Source organism: Dendrobates tinctorius, unplaced genomic scaffold (assembly GCF_039654945.1).
Source record: "Dendrobates tinctorius isolate UK_male_01 unplaced genomic scaffold, ASM3965494v1 ptg000177l, whole genome shotgun sequence".
NCBI classification, from domain to species: domain Eukaryota; kingdom Metazoa; phylum Chordata; class Amphibia; order Anura; family Dendrobatidae; genus Dendrobates; species Dendrobates tinctorius.
Window position 1 is genome coordinate 17,207,269 of NW_027361844.1, and position 21,259 is coordinate 17,228,527.

At 47.8% G+C, this 21,259-nt stretch overlaps 1 protein-coding gene across 3 annotated transcripts in view; it reads left to right on the forward strand.

Moving 5' to 3' along the window:
• The window catches only part of ARMC8 (armadillo repeat containing 8), a 129,200-nt gene that overhangs the window by 38,399 nt on the left and 69,542 nt on the right, over positions 1-21,259 (forward strand). For all 3 annotated transcript variants that reach the window (XM_073551558.1, XM_073551559.1, XM_073551560.1), the window contains exons 4-8: positions 10,877-11,019; positions 11,111-11,208; positions 12,222-12,314; positions 12,424-12,504; positions 12,907-12,982. In XM_073551558.1, the coding sequence (XP_073407659.1) occupies positions 10,877-11,019; positions 11,111-11,208; positions 12,222-12,314; positions 12,424-12,504; positions 12,907-12,982 (491 nt within the window). The remainder of the gene's footprint in view (positions 1-10,876; positions 11,020-11,110; positions 11,209-12,221; positions 12,315-12,423; positions 12,505-12,906; positions 12,983-21,259) is intronic.

Sequence of the window (21,259 nt, forward strand, 5' to 3'; positions counted from 1 at the left end):
GCCCACAGCATTCAGGAGCGCGTTTTTACCTCACAGTTTTTTCCTCAGCCTGTGAGCTGCTTGACTCCGCTTCAGCGTGCTGTGTACACAGGTTCCGTGAGTAGCTCTGCGCTGCAGACGGACACCCTCCTCAGCTCTCCGTCCCCTAACCGTCTGGCACTGTTAGTGGGTTAGCTCATAATGTCTAATTCTAAACCAATTTGCTCTGCTTCTTCCTCTGTGGTAGTCAGTCATTTTGCATGTTCTTGCAAACGCAAGTTTCCATCAGGTCAGTCCTCTCCCCTCTGTCAGGACTGCAGCAAGCCCACTGAACCCACCGCCCAGGAGCCCCCGGTTGTCCCGAGTGAGGTTGAGGCCCCTATCCCAGGGTGGGCTTCCTCTCTGTCTCAATCTGTGGTGGATCTCACCATGGTGTCCCAGACCTAGGTGTCCATACTGGATAAGTTGCCACTACAGACTTCTGCAGGACCCAGCAGGTCACAGGATGCTCCGGTCGAGCCTGTTAATATTAGCCGCAAAAGAGCCAGACGGGAGCACTGGTCCTGTTCCTCTTCCCGTTCCGCATCGCCCCATAGTCCGTCCAAACAGCCTCCCTTATCAAGATCTTCCTCCCCTGAGCCAGGCGAGATTTTCTCGGATGGACCCTCCGAGGATGTTTTGGAGCTGGACTTGGACCAATTCGCTGATATGAGGGATATAGTTCAGAGCCTCATTGCAACGATTAACCAGTCCTTCAATATCAAAGATTCTCCTGCGGAACCCGCGGACCAGGAGGTTTCTTTCAGACGGTCGAAACAACCTTCCAAGGTCTTCGCTCATCATTCGGAGTTCCAGAAAATTCTTTCAAGATAGAGAGAAAATCCGACCAGGCGTTTTCAAAGAGGAAAACGCCTTGGGGTGTTATATCCTTTCTCGCTGGACCCCATTGCAGACTGGTCAGCTTCACCGACTGTGGACCCTCCGGTTTCAAGACTATCTAACAGCACGGTCCTTCCGATTTCTGGGGAAGCATCTCTAGCAGACACTAATGACAGAGTCATAGAATCTTTTGCTAAGTAAGGCTTCGAAGCGGCGTCTTCTGTTCTAAGCCCGGCCTTCGCTTCTATTTGGGCTTCTAAGGCCATAGCGAAATGGGCTAAGGACCTCCGACAAGGCATTTTGGCTGGAGACCAGCCAGAGCAGCTGGCAGATCTCGCCGACCAAATTTCGCATGCAGGCGAATATTTGGTCTCGGCCTCCCTGGATGCCGCATCCTGCGCAGCTCAGGCATCAAGCAACTTGGTGGCTATTAGGCGCACAGTTTGGCTTAAGGCTTGGCAAGCGGACTTATCGTCAAAAAAGTCCCGCACCAGTTTACCGTTTCAGGGATCGCGTCTTTTCGGCGATAGGATGGACCAGATCATTAAGCATGCCACTGGGGGCACAAGCTCCCTTCTTCCCCAGTCAAAATCTTGTCGGCCACCTCCGAAACGTCAGTTTCGACCCTTTCGCCCTTTTCGTCACTTCACGACAGCAGATACGACTTCCCACCAGCAGAGGCCTCAACCGCGCCAAGATAGGAAGAGAGTCTCCTTTAGGCCCACTCCTTCCTGGCGATCTCCTTCTTCCCAGGGTAGATCTACCAGACCTAGACCTGGAAGATCTTCCTCCGCATGACTGGAATCAGAACACCGGAGCATACTCCCAGGTGTGCGGCCGTCTTCTTGCCTTCAGGGACGTATGGCTTGCCTCGGTGGAAGACGCTTGGGTCAGGAAAGTTGTATCTTCAGGATACAAAATAGAATTTGTTTCTCGTCCTCGGGATCGATTCTTAGAATCCCGACCCCCGAAAGACCCCGCCTTGGTTCCGGGTTTCTTTACAGCCATCGACTCTCTTCTCAAGTCGGGAGTGATCCAGTACCAGAAAAAGAGCGATTCACAGGTTTCTATTCGAACCTGTTTGTAGTGCCGAAAAAAGGAGGCATGGTTTGGCCCATTCTGGGCTTAAAACTACTGAACAAAAGGGTCCGTGTGCGACATTTCAGGATGGAGTCCCTTCGTTCAGTAATTGCTTCCATGGAGGCACAAGAATTCCTGTGCTCCATAGACATTCAAGACGCCTATCTACATGTCCCAATCTTCCTGGGTCATCAAAAAGTCCTGCGTTTCGCGATACATCAGGATCACTTTCAGTTTGTCGCCCTGCCATTCGGGCTCGCCACCGTCCCCAGGGTTTTTACAAAAATCATGGCAGCGTTGATGGCCATTTTGAGGATCAGAGGTCTCATGCTCTTCCCGTACCTCGACGACATCCTCATCAAAGCTCCATCCTTGCCCCAGGCTCTCGAAAGTCTGACCATTGTCTGCGACACTCTTGCTCGATTTGGGTGGATCATCAACATAAAGTCCTGCCTAGTTCCAACACAATGCCTTGTGTTTCTAGGCATACTTTTCGACACTGGTCAGGCAAAGGTCTTCCTTCCCGACGACAAGAGAGTAACTCTTCGGCGGGATGTTCGTTTGCTTCAGGGCCCCCGACTCATTTCCCTCCGATCAGCCATGAGAGTTCTAGGGAGGATAGTTGCAACGTCGGAGGCGATTCCCTTCGCCCAATTCCACTCAAGACCGTTTCAGCGGGCCATTCTGTCGCAGTGGAACAAGTCTGTCTCCTCACTGGATCTTCCAATTCGACTCTCATTTCAGGTCAAGCTGTCCCTCAATTGGTGGCTAACATCTCCTCTTATCGCCCAGGGCCGATCGTTCCTTCAGGTACATTGGGAAGTGGTGACGACAGACGCCAGTCTTCTGGGCTGGGGCGCAGTGTTTCGCCAGCTCACAGTACAGGGCCGTTGGTCAAGGCAGGAAGCGACTCTTGGGCAGGGCACTCCACAAGCTCCCCCATATGTAAGAATGTTATCAGGACATTGCGGGCAGTATTTTTTATTTATCTCTTGCAGAGCATTTTGTGCCTCTATCGTTAGATGATGTAATACATGGGTCTTATTTACCTTGGCTTTATTTCAGCTTGTCCTCTTATCTTCATTAGTGGTATTTATATTAAATTGAATTGTGATTGTTCTGTACTACTGTCATAATTGTTAGTGATAGGGGATGTTGACATTGTTGTTTTTTTGACTCAATTACTACAATTTTTACATCAAATTACACACTGCTCTCTTTAGGTTATTTGTACCATTTTCATATTACATTTAACTGCCTAGCCATTTTCTTACGTATATGGGGGGATGCCTTTTTGGCTTTATTAGGAGCCTAGTGTACAATTTGTCATGTGTTATGACTTTTAATTGTTTTTATGTTGGTGTTGTTTATGGTTGTCTAATAAAATTTACTATACTGTTTTGGTGATCCCTGCTTGTTTTTGGTCAGTAGCTTTTCTACTTCTATACAGTTTTCTGGGCTGGGGCGCAGTGTTTCGCCAGCTCACAGTACAGGGCCGTTGGTCAAGGCAGGAAGCGACTCTTCCGATCAACGTCCTAGAGATAAGGGCTATTTTCCTGTCCCTGATTCATTGGGACAAGCTGCTCAAAGGTCTGCCAATGCGGATTCAGACAGACAATGCCACAGCGGTGGCATATATCAACCACCAGGGAGGGACTCGGAGTTCCTCGGCGTTGGCCGAAGTATCCAAAATACTTCATTGGGCAGAAATGTCAGTCCCAGCGATATCCGCTGTACACATTCCGGGTGTGGAAAACGAGGCCGCCGATTTTTCTCAGCCGCAAAGGCCTCGCGGCAGGGGAATGGTCCCTGCATCAGGAAGTCTTCCAACAGATTTCCCTTCGTTGGGGTACTCCGGACGTGGATCTGATGGCGTCCCGTCTGAACAAGAAAGTTCCACGGTTCGTATCCAGGGCCCGCGATCCCCTCGCGGTGGGCGCCAATGCTTTGACCATTCCTTGATCACAGTTCGCTCTCCCCTATCTGTTCCCTCCTCTTCCTCTTCCCAAGCTGTTGAAGGTCATCAAGGCAGAAAGGGGTACCAGTCATCGTCAACGCGCCGGATTAGCCCAGAAGGTCTTGGTTAACGGACATCGTCAACCTTCTCGCTGATGCTCCTTGGACACTTCCAGACAGACCAGATCTGCTGTCTGTGTCCGATTTACCACCCCAATTCTCGGTCACTCAATTTGACGGCGTGGCCATTGAGACCGCGGTACTGAAAAAGTCAGGGTTTTCAGATCGGGTAATTTACACAATGATCCGGGCTAGGAAGCCTTTGTCTTCCAAAATATACTATAGAACGTGGAAGGCATATTTTCGTTGGTGTGAGTCCAATCGCGTTCCGTCAATGTCTTTCTCGCTCCCTTCGATTCTAGCATTCCTCCAGGTAGGCCTGGACAGGGTCTGGCCCTTAGTTCTCTAAAGGGGCAAGTTTCGGCGCTTTCAATTCTTTTCCAGAAGACGCTATCCTCTCGGCCGCAGGTAAAAGCCTTTTTACAAGGGGGGCCCATGCAGTTCCTCTGTATTGGGCTCCAGTGGATCCCTGGGATCTCAATTTAGTCCTAGAGGCTCTACAAGGTTCCCCCTTTGAGCCTCTCAAGGTGGTTTCTCTATCTCTTCTCTCTTGGAAAGTGGCCTTTCTAGTTGCCATTACTTCCATCCGACGTGTCTCGGAGTTGGCAGCTCTTTCTTGTCCACCTCCTTTTTTAGTGATTCATCAAGATAAAGTTGTTCTACTGCCTCCGCCGTCCTTTCTTCCCAAGGTGGTATCTGCTTTCCACTTGAATGAAGACATCGTTCTACCTTCTTTCTGCCCGGCTCTAGTTCATCCCCGGGAACGCTCCTTGAACAGACTAGACCTGGTCAGGGCGACGAAGGTCTACTTGGCTAGAACCGATGCGTTCCGTTAGACAGACTCTCTTTTTGTCATCCCAGACGGGGCTCGAAAAGGCTTGTCGGCCTCCAAGGAGACTATTGCGCGCTAGATCAGATTGGCTATCTTAGAGGCTTACCGGACAAAGAACAGAGTGCCCCCTTCTGGGATTAAGGCTCACTCCACTCGGGCAGTGGGCGCATCCTGGGCGGTGCACCACAGGGCTTCTGCGATGCAGCTTTGTAAAGCTGCAACCTGGTCCTCTGTTCACACTTTTGTAAAATTTTACAAGGTCCACACCTACGCTTCGGCGGATGCCAGCCTAGGAAGAAGGATCTTGCAGGCGGCGGTGGTGAGTCTGCTGACCTGATGGAAGTTTATTTCCCACCCAGGGACTGCTTTGGGATGTCCCATGGTTCCTGTGTCCCCCAATGAAGCGATAGAGATAACAGGATTTTTAGTTGCTTACCGTAAAATCTGTTTCTCGGAGCCTTCATTGGGGGACACAGCACACTCCCATGTTTTCAACTTCTTTACTTTGTTCTATGTGATATAGTTCTAGTTGAATTGTTGGTATACTTTATATTCTATTGCTTCTCCTACTGCTTTCTCACTAACTGAATATTTGAGCGCCAGTCGGTGGGGTGTATACTGTGGAGGAGCTAACTTTCTTATTTGCATAGTGTCAGCCTCCTAGTGGCAGCAGCATACACCCCATGGTTCCTGTGTCCCCCAATGAAGCGATAGAGAAACAGATTTTTTAAATATGTCCTTATATTTATGTTTTTAAAAGAAAAACCGTGCTGTGGATTCATTGGCTTCAGTTCATCATTTTGAGTTTTTAAGTGACTTTTTTCTAATTTTACACTAAATTCTGCAAAATGACGCATGCGGGTTGAACGTCGCATCTACCACTAAGATTTGAACAAAGATTACCGACGAGCAAAAGATAATTCCAGGAGGGGACAGGAGTACATTCAAATGATGAATCGGCCGCATACATCTGGAAAACAAAAACCAAGCCCCCAAACAAAAATAAAAAAAATAAGCGACCAGGTAGGAAAGAAATAGACTTCAGAATAGGCGCGACTTAAAGGAATCTGGTGTAAGTCAAATAACAGCTTAAATGAACAACTGTAAAAAGTAGGCACAATTGCTGCAGTGTACTGGGCCCCTAGACTTAAAGGGAATGTGTCATCACAAAATAACATTATTTCAAGTTTTTACAAGTGTGTGTGTATACACACACTCCTCAACTTTGAAATTGTAACATGGAGAAGGTAAAGACGTGGATTTATGCAAATCACGGGATTTTCGAAATGTTAATTTTGTGCAGATAATGTAAACCAAATTTTGGAAACCTTTTCAGTATCAAGTAAGAGCACCATGCGCAGAAATACACACTCTCGCACACTTTTTGTTGCTATCAGGGAGGTTATAAATGGTTGTTTGTGGAATTTTCTGCCACATTGAATGCATTTGGCCACAAAAATCATCAAGATCTGCTGCTGGCAGCTCTTATTGCTGTTGCCAGCCTGGTGGAGACACTGCAGGCCACCGTAGCATGTTTAGATCATACAGGCTGCTCACAGTAGCACAGGCAATGTGCAGCCTGGTGTTTTTCTTGTTGAAAAATGTCTTTTGGACATGCTGGAAAAGTGCTGTACCACTGGTTCCACCACCAAATCAATGTAATGCTGAGCAGTTGGTGTACATGGAGAGGCTCCAGCTACCATATATTTTGCCACCACACATAAGAATCCCAGAAGTAGGCCCAGTGTTGTGTTCCCTTATGAAGGCCTCTTTGTGGTGTTGCTCTGCACCATGATGGCCGCTGAGCAGTAGTGTCATGTCACTTGAATAGTTGTATGCCTGACTAGCCTAGCATAATGCAGTTTTTAACACCTTTTGATGGTTTGTGTAGACTTTTATCCCTTAGGTTTGACATATAATATCCAATTTCACTTGCAGTACAGAATGTATTAATCATGTAACCCATTGATACAGCCATTTCTTCATAGTGGGCTAGGAGTCGCTCTTCATTACTATGACGCCAGGGTGCATATTTCATCATGCGATTGTAAGCATCCTGCGTGGCCTAAACGTACATCCATGGCCAATAGCGTCTCCGGACTTGTCTCCCAATGAGCACATTGGGACATCATTGGTCAGCAGTTGCAAAGGGAGCTGCCAGCAGTGGATCTTGATGATTTATCTGCCCAAGTGAATTCAGCATGGCGGAGTGTTACTCAGACAACCATTAAAGGGAATCTGTAACCAGATTTTTGCGACCTCATCTGAGAGCAGAATGATGTAGGCAGAGACCCTCAGCGGTTCTGACACAGTTTTTAGCAGAGCTGAGTAGGCTAACCCCGCCCCCGCCAGGCCCCATATTTACATTGTCTGTAAACAGTGAGCTGGTTATCACAGGAAGGGGTGGAATTGGACTAGCATACACACTCAGCTCTAGTCCAGTCAATGACAATCACCAGGTGATAAAACCTTCGGTGTAAGTAAAAGAAAAACCGCAAACTGCCTGACATGTGAGACATCATAGAAATCTGTGTTTTAACCCTTACCTCATGCTGTTCTCAGATTACATAGCAAAAACCTGCTGACAGATTCCCTTTAATAACCTCATTGATAGCAGCCAAGGTGTGTAAATGCGGAGGCTTCTGTGCGTGGCCCTCCTACTTCTATTTTGAAAATGTTGTTTCTGTTTTTATATCACTAAACGTCTATCCATCCTATAATTTCCATAACTCCTGACTTTTCTTATTGATGTTGCAATTTCAATGTAGTGGACTGGATATAAAGTCATGAGAAAAATTTAAATACATTTTTTTTTTTTGATTCTCTGGTTTTACGCATCAGAATATAATAAGAAAAGGAAAAAAAAATCTGCTCCTTAGAAAGTCTTAAAATTGAGTGAATCCAACCTCGGAGGAAATACTACACAGGACAAATTACAGTGTCCTTATTCATTTAACAAAACTACTGTTTCTATAGGAATTAGGAGCAAGTGAGTCTCAGCGGCGGCTGCTAATCCAATGCCCTGGATTAATTGTTGATAAGCAAATGTTCCCATCTCACTAAAAGCAGAAATGTGAGCGGTTTTCTGGTCTGGAACAGTCACGCATTGTGTGGGCAGCAATTCCTCCAAAATGATGAGAGACTGATGGTCACACAGAAAACAATTACCGTACTGCAAGTGAGGGTGTGTGCACGCTGTGGATTCTGCTACGGTTTGATCCGCGCGGATTTTGCAAAATCCGCAGGTTTATCTGTGGATTAGCCTGCGGTTTATCACCTCTACAATGGAGGAGACGGTAAACCGCTGCGGAATCCGCAGAAAGAATTGACATGTCAAAAAAAAAAAAAAAAAAAATATATATATATATATATATATATATATATATATATATATATATATATATATATATATATATATATATATATATATATATATACACACACACATACATACACACACACACACACACACAGTGGGGCAAAAAAGTATTTAGTCAGTCAGCAATAGTGCAAGTTCCACCACTTAAAAAGATGAGAGGCGTCTGTAATTTACATCATAGGTAGACCTCAACTATGGGAGACAAACTGAGAAAAAAAAATCCAGAAAATCACATTGTCTGGTTTTTTTTCATTTTATTTGCATATTATGGTGGAAAATAAGTATTTGGTCAGAAACAAGCAATCAAGATTTCTGGCTCTCACAGACCTGTAACTTCTTCTTTAAGAGTCTCCTCTTTCCTCCACTCATTACCTGTAGTAATGGCACCTGTTTAAACCTGTTATCAGTATAAAAAGACACCTGTGCACACCCTCAAACAGTCTGACTCCAAACTCCACTATGGTGAAGACCAAAGAGCTGTCAAAGGACACTAGAAACAAAATTGTAGCCCTGCACCAGGCTGGGAAGACTGAATCTGCAATAGCCAACCAGCTTGGAGTGAAGAAATCAACTGTGGGAGCAATAATTAGAAAATGGAAGACATACAAGACCACTGATAATCTCCCTCGATCTGGTGCTCCACGCAAAATCCCACCCCGTGGGGTCAGAATGATCACAAGAACGGTGAGCAAAAATCCCAGAACCACGCGGGGGGACCTAGTGAATGAACTGCAGAGAGCTGGGACCAATGTAACAAGGCCTACCATAAGTAACACACTACGCCACCATGGACTCAGATCCTGCAGTGCCAGACGTGTCCCACTGCTTAAGCCTGTACATGTCCGGGCCCGTCTGAAGTTTGCTAGAGAGCATTTGGATGATCCAGAGGAGTTTTGGGAGAATGTCCTATGGTCTGATGAAACCAAACTGGAACTGTTTGGTAGAAACACAACTTGTCGTGTTTGGAGGAAAAAGAATACTGAGTTGCATCCATCAAACACCATACCTACTGTAAAGCATGGTGGTGGAAACATCATGCTTTGGGGCTGTTTCTCCCGCAAAGGGGCCAGGACGACTGATCCGGGTACATGAAAGAATGAATGGGGCCATGTATCGTGAGATTTTGAGTGCAAACCTCCTTCCATCAGCAAGGGCATTGAAGATGAAACGTGGCTGGGTCTTTCAACATGACAATGATCCAAAGCACACCGCCAGGGCAACGAAGGAGTGGCTTCGTAAGAAGCATTTCAAGGTCCTGGAGTGGCCTAGCCAGTCTCCAGATCTCAACCCTATAGAAAACCTTTGGAGGGAGTTGAAAGTCCGTGTTGCCAAGCGAAAAGCCAAAAACATCACTGCTCTAGATGAGATCTGCATGGAGGAATGGGCCAACATACCAACAACAGTGTGTGGCAACCTTGTGAAGACTTACAGAAAACGTTTGACCTCTGTCATTGCCAACAAAGAATATATCACAAAGTATTGAGATGAAATTTTGTTTCTGACCAAATACTTATTTTCCACCATAATATGCAAATAAAATGAAAAAAAAACAGACAATGTGATTTTCTGGATTTTTTTTTCTCAGTTTGTCTCCCATAGTTGAGGTCTACCTATGATGTAAATTACAGACGCCTCTCATCTTTTTAAGTGGTGGAACTTGCACTATTGCTGACTGACTAAATACTTTTTTGCCCCACTGTATATATAATTTTTTTTTTTTTTTTTTTTTACTTTATTTAGGAGTCCTCTTAACAGACTTTAAGCTGCTATTGTCCGATCGCCTGTACATAGTAGTGCTTCAGCCCTGATATGTATTAGCAGAAATCACGAGCTCATACGAACACCGGCCACAGTCCAGCATTCACTGGAGATTCGCAATGACCGGTGGTGTTCTGCAGACCCCCAGCTGTTATGCCAACCCATCGATGCCCCACGATTATGTAACAGACGCCGATGGGCTAGACTTATGACACACTTCTGGCCAGCTTGTGTTAAATGCTTCTGTCAGTGATTGACAATGGCATTTAACGTGTTAATAGCTGCGGGTGGATCTTGGATCCACCTGCAGCTGTTAGAGGCACTTGATGGCTGATTAAATCAGCTGTCATGTGCAGGGAAAGATGCGGGCTTCGGCGCTGGACAGTCCGGGATACGGCTGATGACGTAAATATGCGTCACCAATCATGAAGTGTTATTGTTTAAACCCATAGTCTTGTAGGAACAGTTTCCAGACATGCTTCTTATTTCAGGAGTTTTCCTTCTTCTGAAGCTTTTCCATTGCATTCCTCTGATTGGACAGTGCCTAGTGTGGAGTGGAGTTGATCACATCACAGTGACTGTGCTAACTCCATTAACTGAGCTCATCGACTCGAGTAGATGGCAAGAGCCGCTGAGCTCAATGATTGGCTTACAGCACTGTTGATGTGATACCAGGAGCAGCAGTGGAGATTTAATGCTGGACCTGGGGAGGATAAGTAAACCACATCTTGTATGTGTGGGTTTTTAAAAAAACACAAAAACAAACTGTGCCTGGTAGAGAGCAGTTTCTCAAAGCCGGAAAAAGACTCTTATTGTGGGAGATCCTCTGTTTTCTTTGCTTATTATTACTGTTGTTTTTTTTTGTAATCTAACATTATCGTCTACTTTGACAGATTATTGTATTTACTCCAGCAAGAGACGTCAAGCATAGACTTGAAGAGCGAATGTGCTGTGGTCCTGGGCAGCCTGTCTATGGGCACAGAAAACAACGTGAAATCCCTGCTAGACTGCCACATAATCCCAGCCCTTCTGCAAGGTAGTGGTGACCTACTCTGCCGCGCGCTCCTACGTTGTACTGACCCGCCTGACATTTCTCCTTCTGACACACACGGCTCTGCCTTTTGTAGGCTTACTGTCAGCAGACATCCGATTCATTGAAGCTTGTTTGCGATGTCTCCGAACGGTTTTCACCAGCCCCGTCACTCCAGTGGAACTCTTGTACACAGTAAGCACTTCCCTTTAAACCAGTACAGTACGAGCATGGCTGGAGTGGCCTTGTACAAATCAGATGTGAAAATGTGTTCGTGTTTCAGTTTATTTTCAGAGAATGATCTCCAAGGTTAGGCAGGAATGTTTTCTATTGTGGAAGGCACATGTGACCCCTTTTTTTGGTGCCCTTGTAATTCTTTGCCCATGATTGCAGCAGCACAAACACTGTTCACGTGCTGCCTGTGAGCGGCTACGGATAGCGCTGCTCACAGGCAGTATAGACAACATAAGGTATTTACAAAATTCATTAGGGGCCCCGGGGGGATACATTGGGGGGTTAATTTAAAGTAGTGGACAACCCCTTTAAAGGGGACATATAGTTCCTAACTACCTGCTTGTTCTATCCGGCGCTGGCACGGAGCAGCTATTGACCGCTCCTGCTGGCAATTCTGCTGCACCACATCAGCAGAGCAGCTTTCCTTCTTCCAGGTTACTCTGTTGATGGGGTGTGAATGCCACCGTCATGCTGACCGACAGCCTTCTTCCTTGAGCTAGGCAGCGGGGAGCCGGCTGTCAATCAGCATGATGTCTGCTCTCTCGTCCATCAACAGAGCGGAAGAGAAGCCTCTGCTCTGCTGATGTGACATAACTGGAAGCCACTGAATCGCCAGCAGTAGTGGTCTGTGATCGCTGTGCTAGTGTAGACTGGTAACAGACAGGTAGTTACCTAAATAAATAGTCCTAGATAACCCCTTTAGTTCATTAAAATAAATATGGCTGAGCGGCAACAACCAGAGTTGTATGTATGCCATGTCACGTTCCTGTACTAACAGATCGTCAGCTTTTATTCATTGGTAGCCACTTTTAAACCTAGACCATAAGGTAAAAGGTCTTGACAACACCTTTAACAATAATTGCTGCTGCCATACAAACTACCGCCGGTTATGGCTTTATTGTTCTGCTATGTAATGCAGTGTATTTATATTGTTATTCACTGGTGCATCTTCATGTTGTGTCCTCCTTTCCTAGGACGCGACTGTAATCCCACACCTTATGTTGTTGCTCAGCAGATCTTTGCACTCACAGGAATACATCTGCCAGATCTTCGCTCACTGCTGCAAAGTAATGCTCTTTTATTCTTCATTTTTGGCCTTGCCATTGCAGGCTGTAATAAGTTGCAATGCATTGGTCAGGCGTTACATTGGCTGAAGGCGTCTTTTGTTTGTTACAGGCTCCAGATCATCAGACAATTTTGTTTAATCATGGGGTGGTCCAAAATATTGCACATCTGCTTACATCGGTGTCATATAAAGTAAGTTGGTGGCTTTTAACCACAGAAGTTTCCTGACTTGAAGTACCGTACTACTAACTTCTGTTAGGCCGTAATGGATTTCACTGATGGGCAGAAAAAGGTTTATAATGTCTTACTGAACCTGATAGGTTTACAAGGTCAATATAAGTCTGTGAAAGAAATCCCAGATCATCGTCCGACACAGGATTAAACGGGAAACTGAGCCATTCTGTCATCCTTTTCCTCAATTCTTTAATTCTATCTTAGAAACTTCAATTTAAACCCAGAGGAAATTATCCAAAAAAGGTTTAAGTGCCAGGAGTATATAGCCAATAAGGAATAGAATATTCCTGTAGAAAATAATTCACGCTTTACATTACCCCTTAATATTCACTTCTAACTAAATTGTCCTTTTCCTCCTAGGTCCGCATGCAAGCATTAAAGTGCTTTTCAGTTTTAGCATTTGACAATCCCCAGGTATCCATGACCCTTGTAAATGGTAAGTGGTTGTATTATTGCATACAATAATGCCTTCATTTTCTTAGATTTCCATAGCGTTTTCATCTCTCTTGTTATTTCGATTCTGATTTTCTTTTATTTTTGTGCATTATTGGATGTGGACATATATCTCACAATCGTTCAAGTGAATGGGGCTATAGTGCAGTCCCTAGCACAGCCGCTAGCAAAAGTGCAGTAAAAGCAATGTGAACCATGAAAAGTCCACATGTAGTGCCAGGACTCTCTCATACAGCTGATCGACAGGCAATCAGACCCCCAAATATCTAATATTGATGGACAGATTTTTAGCAGGCCGCATGGTATTTCTTGCCCATAGCAGCTGACTAAAAATGATTTATTATTTAACCACTTCCCATCCAAGATTATAATAGTATGTCTTGCATCTTATGGCCTTATATAGAGCGGGCTCAAGAGCTGGGCCTGCAGAAAACCTGGCAGTGTCACACAGCCGGCATCTGTCTGGTACAGCAGTGACCGGGAGCGTAGGATGAACGCTGCCATCTTAACCATTTAAATGCTACTGTTAATCACTGACAAACTTATTTAAATTTAACGATTTCTGATGTGAGCACATGAGCTCCCATCTGCCCACCATGACGTGATAACCCGGGCGCTGACAGGTTGTCACGAAGGCCCCATGGCTTCCATCTTACTCCTCCTGTAAAGCCCAGCTGCGGAAAGTCATTTCCACTATATACTGCAATACTGTAGTTTTTAGTCCCTTAACCTTGATTATTTCATTGTTTAGTACTTAAAAAAAAAAAAAAAGTTAGATGTCAAAAAACGTTTTTAATCACCCCCCCCTTTCCCTGGTAAAAATAAAGGAATAAAAAAAAATCATATTTGGTATCACCTCATTGTTAAAGTCCAATCTATCAAAATATAAAATTAATTTACATAAGTGTTAACGATGTGAAAAGTAGGTCAACGCTGCAGAATTCCAGTGTGTCAGTCTTCACACCTCCCTAAAAAATGCAATATAAAGCTATCAAAATATCGTCTGTACCCCAAATAGCTATCAAATCAAAATATTAGCTCAATGTGGAAAAAAAAAAATAGAATTAATGTTATCGTACTGACCGTTAAAAGCAAATGAATGGTGTAATTAAAAAATGTAACTTTCTCTATCGCTTCATTGGGGGACACAGAGACAATGGGTGTATGCTGCTGCCACTAGGAGGCTGACCCTATGCACTAAAAAGGTTAGCTCCTCCTCCGCATTGTACACCCCACCGACCGGCAGGAAATTCCTCAGTTTAGCTTAGTGTCAGTAGGAGGTGGACACGGGTCTTTCATTAGACCCATATCTACCTCGATGTGCGTCGTTCCTTTTCAGGTTTCCGGAGGGATACTGTGTGAAGAGTCACAACTGTACTCCCACAAAGAGGCTATGAGTATGGCGTGTACTGCCACCCCATATCCTCATAGCTCTCCGTGCGGACCAGAAGCTCAGCACAGGTGCGTGCCAGCAACGGATGGTCCTTGCCCCCCGCCTCCCACCCACTCGCCCACCAGAGCCTGTCGGTCGGACGAGGCGCGGACACGGGAAAGATTACAGACAGCGTTGGATTAAGAAGGTACCTTTATGGAGCGGTGCCAAGGCAGCGCCGCCAAGGCAGCGCCACAGGTTCTTATACGCTGCCCGCGCCTCCCGACGGTCGCCCCATTTCATCTAGGCCCCGGCTGCGGTGCGGGCCTTGTCCCCCCGCCTGTATTCATCGGGGGCTTCATCTTAGAGCACGGTTCTGGCGGTGTCTTCTTTGTGGGCGGCAGCGTTGCAGGACTTCCGCGCCGCCCCGTGCTGACAGGTGGCCGCCGTCTCAAATTTAGTCCCCGGCTTCATTTTGGGCCTTCGCGCTCGTCGCGGCCACGCCCCCCCCGTTCACTCACATAGGCCGGCCGCGCTCCCGCCCGTTCCTAGGCCCTCCCACCACCTCTTGACCTGTGGCTGGGTAGGGGGGGCGGTTTCCCTTGGTTCAGGCGGCTAGCTCCGCCTTTCTTCTTGTCCTTCCTGTACCGCGCTTTTTCCTTCGCCTCAGGCTGCCGCCATCTTTGCAGCCTGTCAGCCGGAGACGAAAAACGGATGTCAGTTACCCCCTGCTGGGGCCCTGCAATTTTCACGAGCCTGGTACATCGCTTTGGGGACACCGGACCGTGAGTAGTTCTGCAACTGCAGACTGACACCCTCCTCTGCCTTTCTGTCCCCCAACCTTCCTGCATTCCTTCAGGGTCCTTCTTTTCATCCTTCATTATACCGAACTCTAAGGCTAAGTGTGGCCGTCCGCCGGCCCCCACGGGCTCTCTAGTCCAGTTCTTCGCTTGCTCCTCTTGCAATCGCAAACTTCCCTCAGGTCAGCCTACTCCCCTCTGCCTGGACTGCAGCAATCCCATTCAGCATGACCCCGTCCAGGAGCCATCCATTGCGCCACGTGAAAGCGAATCCCCCATTCCTGGTTGGGCCTCGTCTCTTTCACAATCTGTGGCAGACCTCACCAGGCTGTCTCAGTCCCTAGTAGCCGTCCTCGATAAGTTGCCCCTGCACACTTCTGCAGGGTCCAGCAGGTCACATGAAGCTCCATCTGAGCCAACCAGCAGAAGCCGCAAAAGGCCCAGACAGGATCTCCGGCCGGGATCCTCTCCTGGCCTCACATCCCCACATAGTCCTTCTCCAGCAGTTGCCCTCCCGTGCCTCCTCACCAGAGTCAGGTGAAGCGTTCTCGGATGTGTCATCCGAAGAGATCTTAGAGCTGGATTCGGACCAGGACGCGGACATGATTACGGTACAGAACCTCATTGCTGCGATTAACCACACCTTCGAAATCTCCGACTCCCCTGCGAAATCCTCAGAACAGGAGGTTTCGTTCAGATGGGCAGAAACACCTTCCAGGGTCTTCGCCTCCCACTCGGAGTTTGGCAAGATCCTTACCAGGGAAAGAGAAAATCCGAGCAGGCGCTTTCAAAGAGCGCCTCGGTGTGCTGTACCTGTTTGCCAAAGAGCTCACTGACAATTGGTCTGCTTCCCCCTCGGTAGACGCACCCGTGTCCAGACTTTCTAACAACACGGTCCTCCCGATTTCAGGTGTGGCGTCACTAAAGGATTCTAATGATAGAATTATAGAATCTTTAGCAAAGTCAACATTCGAAGCGGCTGCAGCGGTGCTAAGCTCAGCCTTCGCTTCATCTTGGGTAGCGAAGGCCATAACCACTTGGGCAGAGGATCTCCGCAAGGGCATCCTAGATAAGGCCCATCCAGAGCAATTGGCCGAACTGGCCAACCAGATCTCCCATGCAGGGGATTATCTGCTCTCTGCCTCCTTGGATGCCACGTCTTGCGCAGTTCAGGCGTCAAGCAACGTGGTGGCAATCCGACGTACAATTTGGCTCACGGCTTGGCAGGCGGATTTGTCTTCAAAAAAGTCCCTTACCAATCTGCCTTTTCAGGGAGCGCGTCTCTTCGGATCCCAGCTGGACCAGATTATTAAGGACGCCACTGGAGGCACGAGTTTCCTCCTCCCTCAGTCCAAGCCTCGTAGACCTCCGCTAAGACGTCAGTTTCGGCCCTTTCGGACTTTCCGCCGCTTCAATACGGCAGACAACTTCTCTAACCAACAGAGAGCGCAGGCACGCCAGGATAGAAAAAAGGTGTCTTTCAGACCCACTCCCTCCTGGCGATCTCACTCTTCCCAGGGCAAATCCTCCAGGTCCAGATCTGGACGGTCCACATCAGCATGACTATCAACGAACTCCCGAGGGTCCTTCCTAATTGGGAGGTTGACTCCTTTTCTTCAGAGACGTCTGGCTTGCCTCAGTAGAGGATGCTTGGGTCAGGGAAGTTTTTATCATCAGGATACAAGATAGAGTTCGTTTCTCGTCCCCGGGATCGTTTCTTCGAGTCCCGACCTCCAAAAGATCCTGCCTTAGTTCTGAGGTTCTTTGCGTCCATCGCCTCTCTCCTCAGTTCTGGAGTGATTGTGCCCGTTCCTGAATCAGAACGTTTCACAGGGTTTTATTCAAACCTGTTTATAGTGCCGAAAAAGGCGGTACAGTTCGCCCCATCTTGGACCTCAAGTTACTCAACAAGAGAGTCCGACTGCGTTATTTCCGAATGGAGTCTCTTCGGTCGGTAATCGCTTCCATGGAGACGCAGGAGTTCATGTGTTCAATAGACCTTCAAGATGCCTATCTACATGTTCCGATATTCTCCGGGCATCAGAAATTCCTGCGTTTCGCGATTCGCCAGGAACATTACCAGTTCGTTGCACTGCCGTTCAGTCTCGCCACTGCACCCAGAGTATTTACAAAGATCATGGCGGCGTTGATGGCCTTGTTGAGAATCAGTGGTCTCGTTCTTTTTCCGTACCTCGACGACATTCTGATCAAAGCTCCATCCTTTCATCAAGCTCGCCAAAGTCTTACCATCGTCCTCGACACCCTGTCCAAATTCGGGTGGCTCATCAACAAAAAGTCCTGCCTTGTTCCGACACAACGTCTTGTGTTTCTGGGTCTATTGTTCGACACTCGTCGATCGAGGGTTTTTCTCCCACAAGAGAAGATTGGCTCCCTGCAGCGGGATGTACGATCGCTGCAGATCATACGACTTCCATCTCTCCGGACAACCATGAAAGTCCTGGGAAAGATGGTGGCGGCGACAGAGGCGGTTCCCTTTGCCCAATTTCACTCCAGACCTCTCCAACATGCCATCCTGTCTCAGTGGAACAGGTCTGTTCTTTACCTGGATCGCACATTTTGTCTTTCATACCGGGTCAAGCAGTCCCTCAATTTGTGGCTGACGTCTCCTCTCATTTCCCTAGGGCGGTCATTCCTTCCCATTCACTGGCAGATTGTGACAACGGATGCCAGCCTCCTGGGCTGGGGGCAGTGTTCCGCAATTACACTGTTCAGGGTCGATGGTCGACTCAGGAGTCAGCCCTGCCGATCAACGTCCTCGAGATACGAGTGATTTATCTGTCTCTCGTTCACTGGGAGAGACTTCTCAGGGGCCTGCCTATCCGGATTCAGACAGACAATGCCACAGCGGTGGCATATGTCAACCGCCAGGGGGGGACACTTAGTTTCTCAGCCCTGGCAGAAGTGTCCAAGATTCGTCATTGAGCAGAGGTTTCAGTCCCGGCAATATCCGCGGTGCACATTCTCGGCGTGGACAACTGGGCCGCCGATTTTCTCAGCCGCGAGGGTCTCGCGGCGGGAGAGTGGTCCCTACATCCGGAGGTATTTCTTCAGCTTTGCCGTCGTTGGGGAACCCCGGACGTAGATCTGCTAGCTTCTCGCCTCAACAGGAAAGTCCCACAGTTTGTATCCAGGGCTCGAGATCCTCTCGCAGTGGGCGCCGACGCTCTGGCCATTCCTTGGTCGCAGTTCGAGCTCCCCTACCTGTTCCCTCCCCTGCCTCTTCTTCCCAGGCTGTTGAAGAAAATCAAGGCGGAAGGAATTCCAGTCATCCTCATCGCCCCGAATTGGCCCAGAAGGTCTTGGTTCGCGGACATCGTCAACCTTCTCGCGGACGCCCCCTGGAAGCTTCCAGACAGGGCAGATCTGCTGTCTCAAGGTCCGATTTGCCACCACAATTCTCGGCCGCTCAATTTAACGGCGTGGCTGTTGAGACCGAGGTTTTGAAACGATCAGGCTTTTCGGATCGAGTTATTCATACCATGATCCGGGCCAGAAAGCCATCGTCTTCCAAAATTTATTACCGTACTTGGAAAGCCTATTTCACTTGGTGCGAGGCCAACGACATTCCGCCCATGCGTTTTTCGCTCACTTCTGTCCTGGCCTTTCTTCAGGCAGGGCTTGATGCAGGCCTTGCCCTCAGCTCTTTAAAAGGTCTGGTTTCGGCACTGTCCATTTTATTTCAGAAGACGTTGGCCTCCCGTCCTCAGGTCAAAACCTTCCTACAAGGAGTGGCTCATACGGCTCCTCCGTACCGAGCGCCCGTAGTTCCTTGGGATCTTAATCTGGTTCTCGAGGTTCTGCAAGGTCCTCCCTTTGAACCTCTCAGGGAAGCTTCCCTATCTCTCCTTTTATGGAAAGTAGCCTTCCTAGTAGCCATCACCTCCATCCGGCGCGTGTCGGAATTGGTGGCCCTCTTGCCACTCTCCTTTCTTGGTACTCCACCAGGACAAGGTAGTTCTGCGGCCTCCGCCCTCTTTCCTTCCTAAAGTGTTGTCCACTTTCCACCTGAATGAGGATATTGTTCTCCCGTCCTTTTGTCTGGGTCCAACTCCCCCTCGGGAGTGCTCCTTGAACAAGCTGGACTTGGTCAGGGCGATGAAGGTCTACCTAGCTAGGACGACTCCTTTGCGGAAGACAGACTCTCTCTTCATCATTCCAGATGGGGCGCGGAAAGGTCAGCTAGCCTACAAAGCTACTATTGCTCGCTGGATCAGATCGGCAATTTTGGAGGCCTACCGGGTCAAACATTGATTGGCCCCTCCGGGAATTAGAGCTCACTCTACCCGGGCAGTGGGTGCCTCCTGGGCGGTGTGCCACAGAGCTTCCGCGCTGCAGCTTTGCAAAGCTGCAACCTGGTCATCGGTTCCCACTTTTGAAATTCAACAAAGTCCACACCTACGCTTCGGCGGATGCCAGCCTAGGTAGAAGGATCCTGCAGGCAGCGGTGGTGAGTCCGCTGGTCTGATGGAAGTTTGTTCTCCCTCCCCATGGACTGCTTTGGGACGTCCCATGGTCTCTGTGTCCCCCAATGAAGCGATAGAGAAAACAGGATTTTTGGGTTGCTTACCGTAAAATCTGTTTCTCGGAGCCTTCATTGGGGGACACAGCACCCTCCCATGTTCTACAACTCCTGTTCTTATGTTTGTTGGTTATTTACAGTTGAGTTGTCCTGTTTTTCAATCTATTCTGTTACTTCTCCTACTGCTTTCTCACTAACTGAGGAATTTCCTGCCGGTCGGTGGGGTGTACACTGCGGAGGAGCTAACCTTTTTTTGTGTCAGCCTCCTAGTGGCAGCAGCATACACCCATGGTCTCTGTGTCCCCCAATGAAGGCTCCGAGAAACAGATTTTACGGTAAGCAACCCAAAAATCCTGTTTTTCTAGCAAAATACAAGCCCTCACACAGCTATGCTTGCAAAAATATTAAAAAAAAAAGTGGAAGGGGAGGGAAAAATGTAAGGGAATGTGTCAGTAGGTCACCCCCTCTATGCGGGCATGTAGGTCATAGGATGCTGGATAAAATGATGCCTTGATATCTGCCATCTGATGTCTTATTCCAGAGAAATCCACTTGTTTCTTAATATGTAAATGCCTCCTTCTTTTAAAATGAGCTCTGGAGGCAGATTCTCATGGAGATTTATGTCGCGCCCATATATCTTAACATCTCATTTACAGATTAACAAACCTGGCTGTCTCTAAGACATCGAAACACATATCAAGGTACCATTTTATTTGGCTTCCTATGACCTACATGCCCGGGCTTATGAGGGATGATGCTTCTGACAGATGCCCTTTTAAAGAGTGCAAAAATGAAAATTTGTCACCGAAAGAAGGGGTTAATACATAAACCATAGCCACTTTTTAATCAACAGAGAAGTACCGTATTTTTCAGACTATAAGGCGCACCGGACCATAAGGCGCACCTAGGTTTTAGAGGAGGAGATTAGGAAAAAGAAAATTGATGAAAAATGTGGTTAATTCTGTATTTAATATTCCCTATCCTGATACACATGGCTCCCTCATCCTCATCTTGGTATGCATAGCCCCTCATCCCCATCCTGGTATGCATGGCCTCCTCATCCCTAACCTGGTATGCATGGCCTCCTCATCCCTATCCTGGTATGCATGGCGCCCTCATCCCTATCCTGGTATGCATGGCGCCCTCATCCCTATCCTGGTATGCATGGCCCCCTCATCCCTATTCTGGTATGCATGGTGCCCTTATCCCTATCCTGGTATGCATGGCGCCCTCATCCCTATCCTGGTATGCATGGTCCCTTCATCCCCATCCTGATACACATGGCCCCCTCATCCCTATCCTGGTATGCATGGTACCCCTCATCCCTAACCTGGTATGCATGGCCCCCTCATCTTTATCCTGGTATGCGTGGCCCCTTCATCCCTACCCTGGTATGCATGGCCCCTTCATCCCTACCCTGGTATGCATGGCCCCCTCATCCCTAACCTGGTATGCATGGCGCCCTCATCCCTATCCTGGTATGCATGGTACCCCTCATCCCTACCCTGGTATGCATGGCCCCTTCATCCCTATCCTGGTATGCATGGC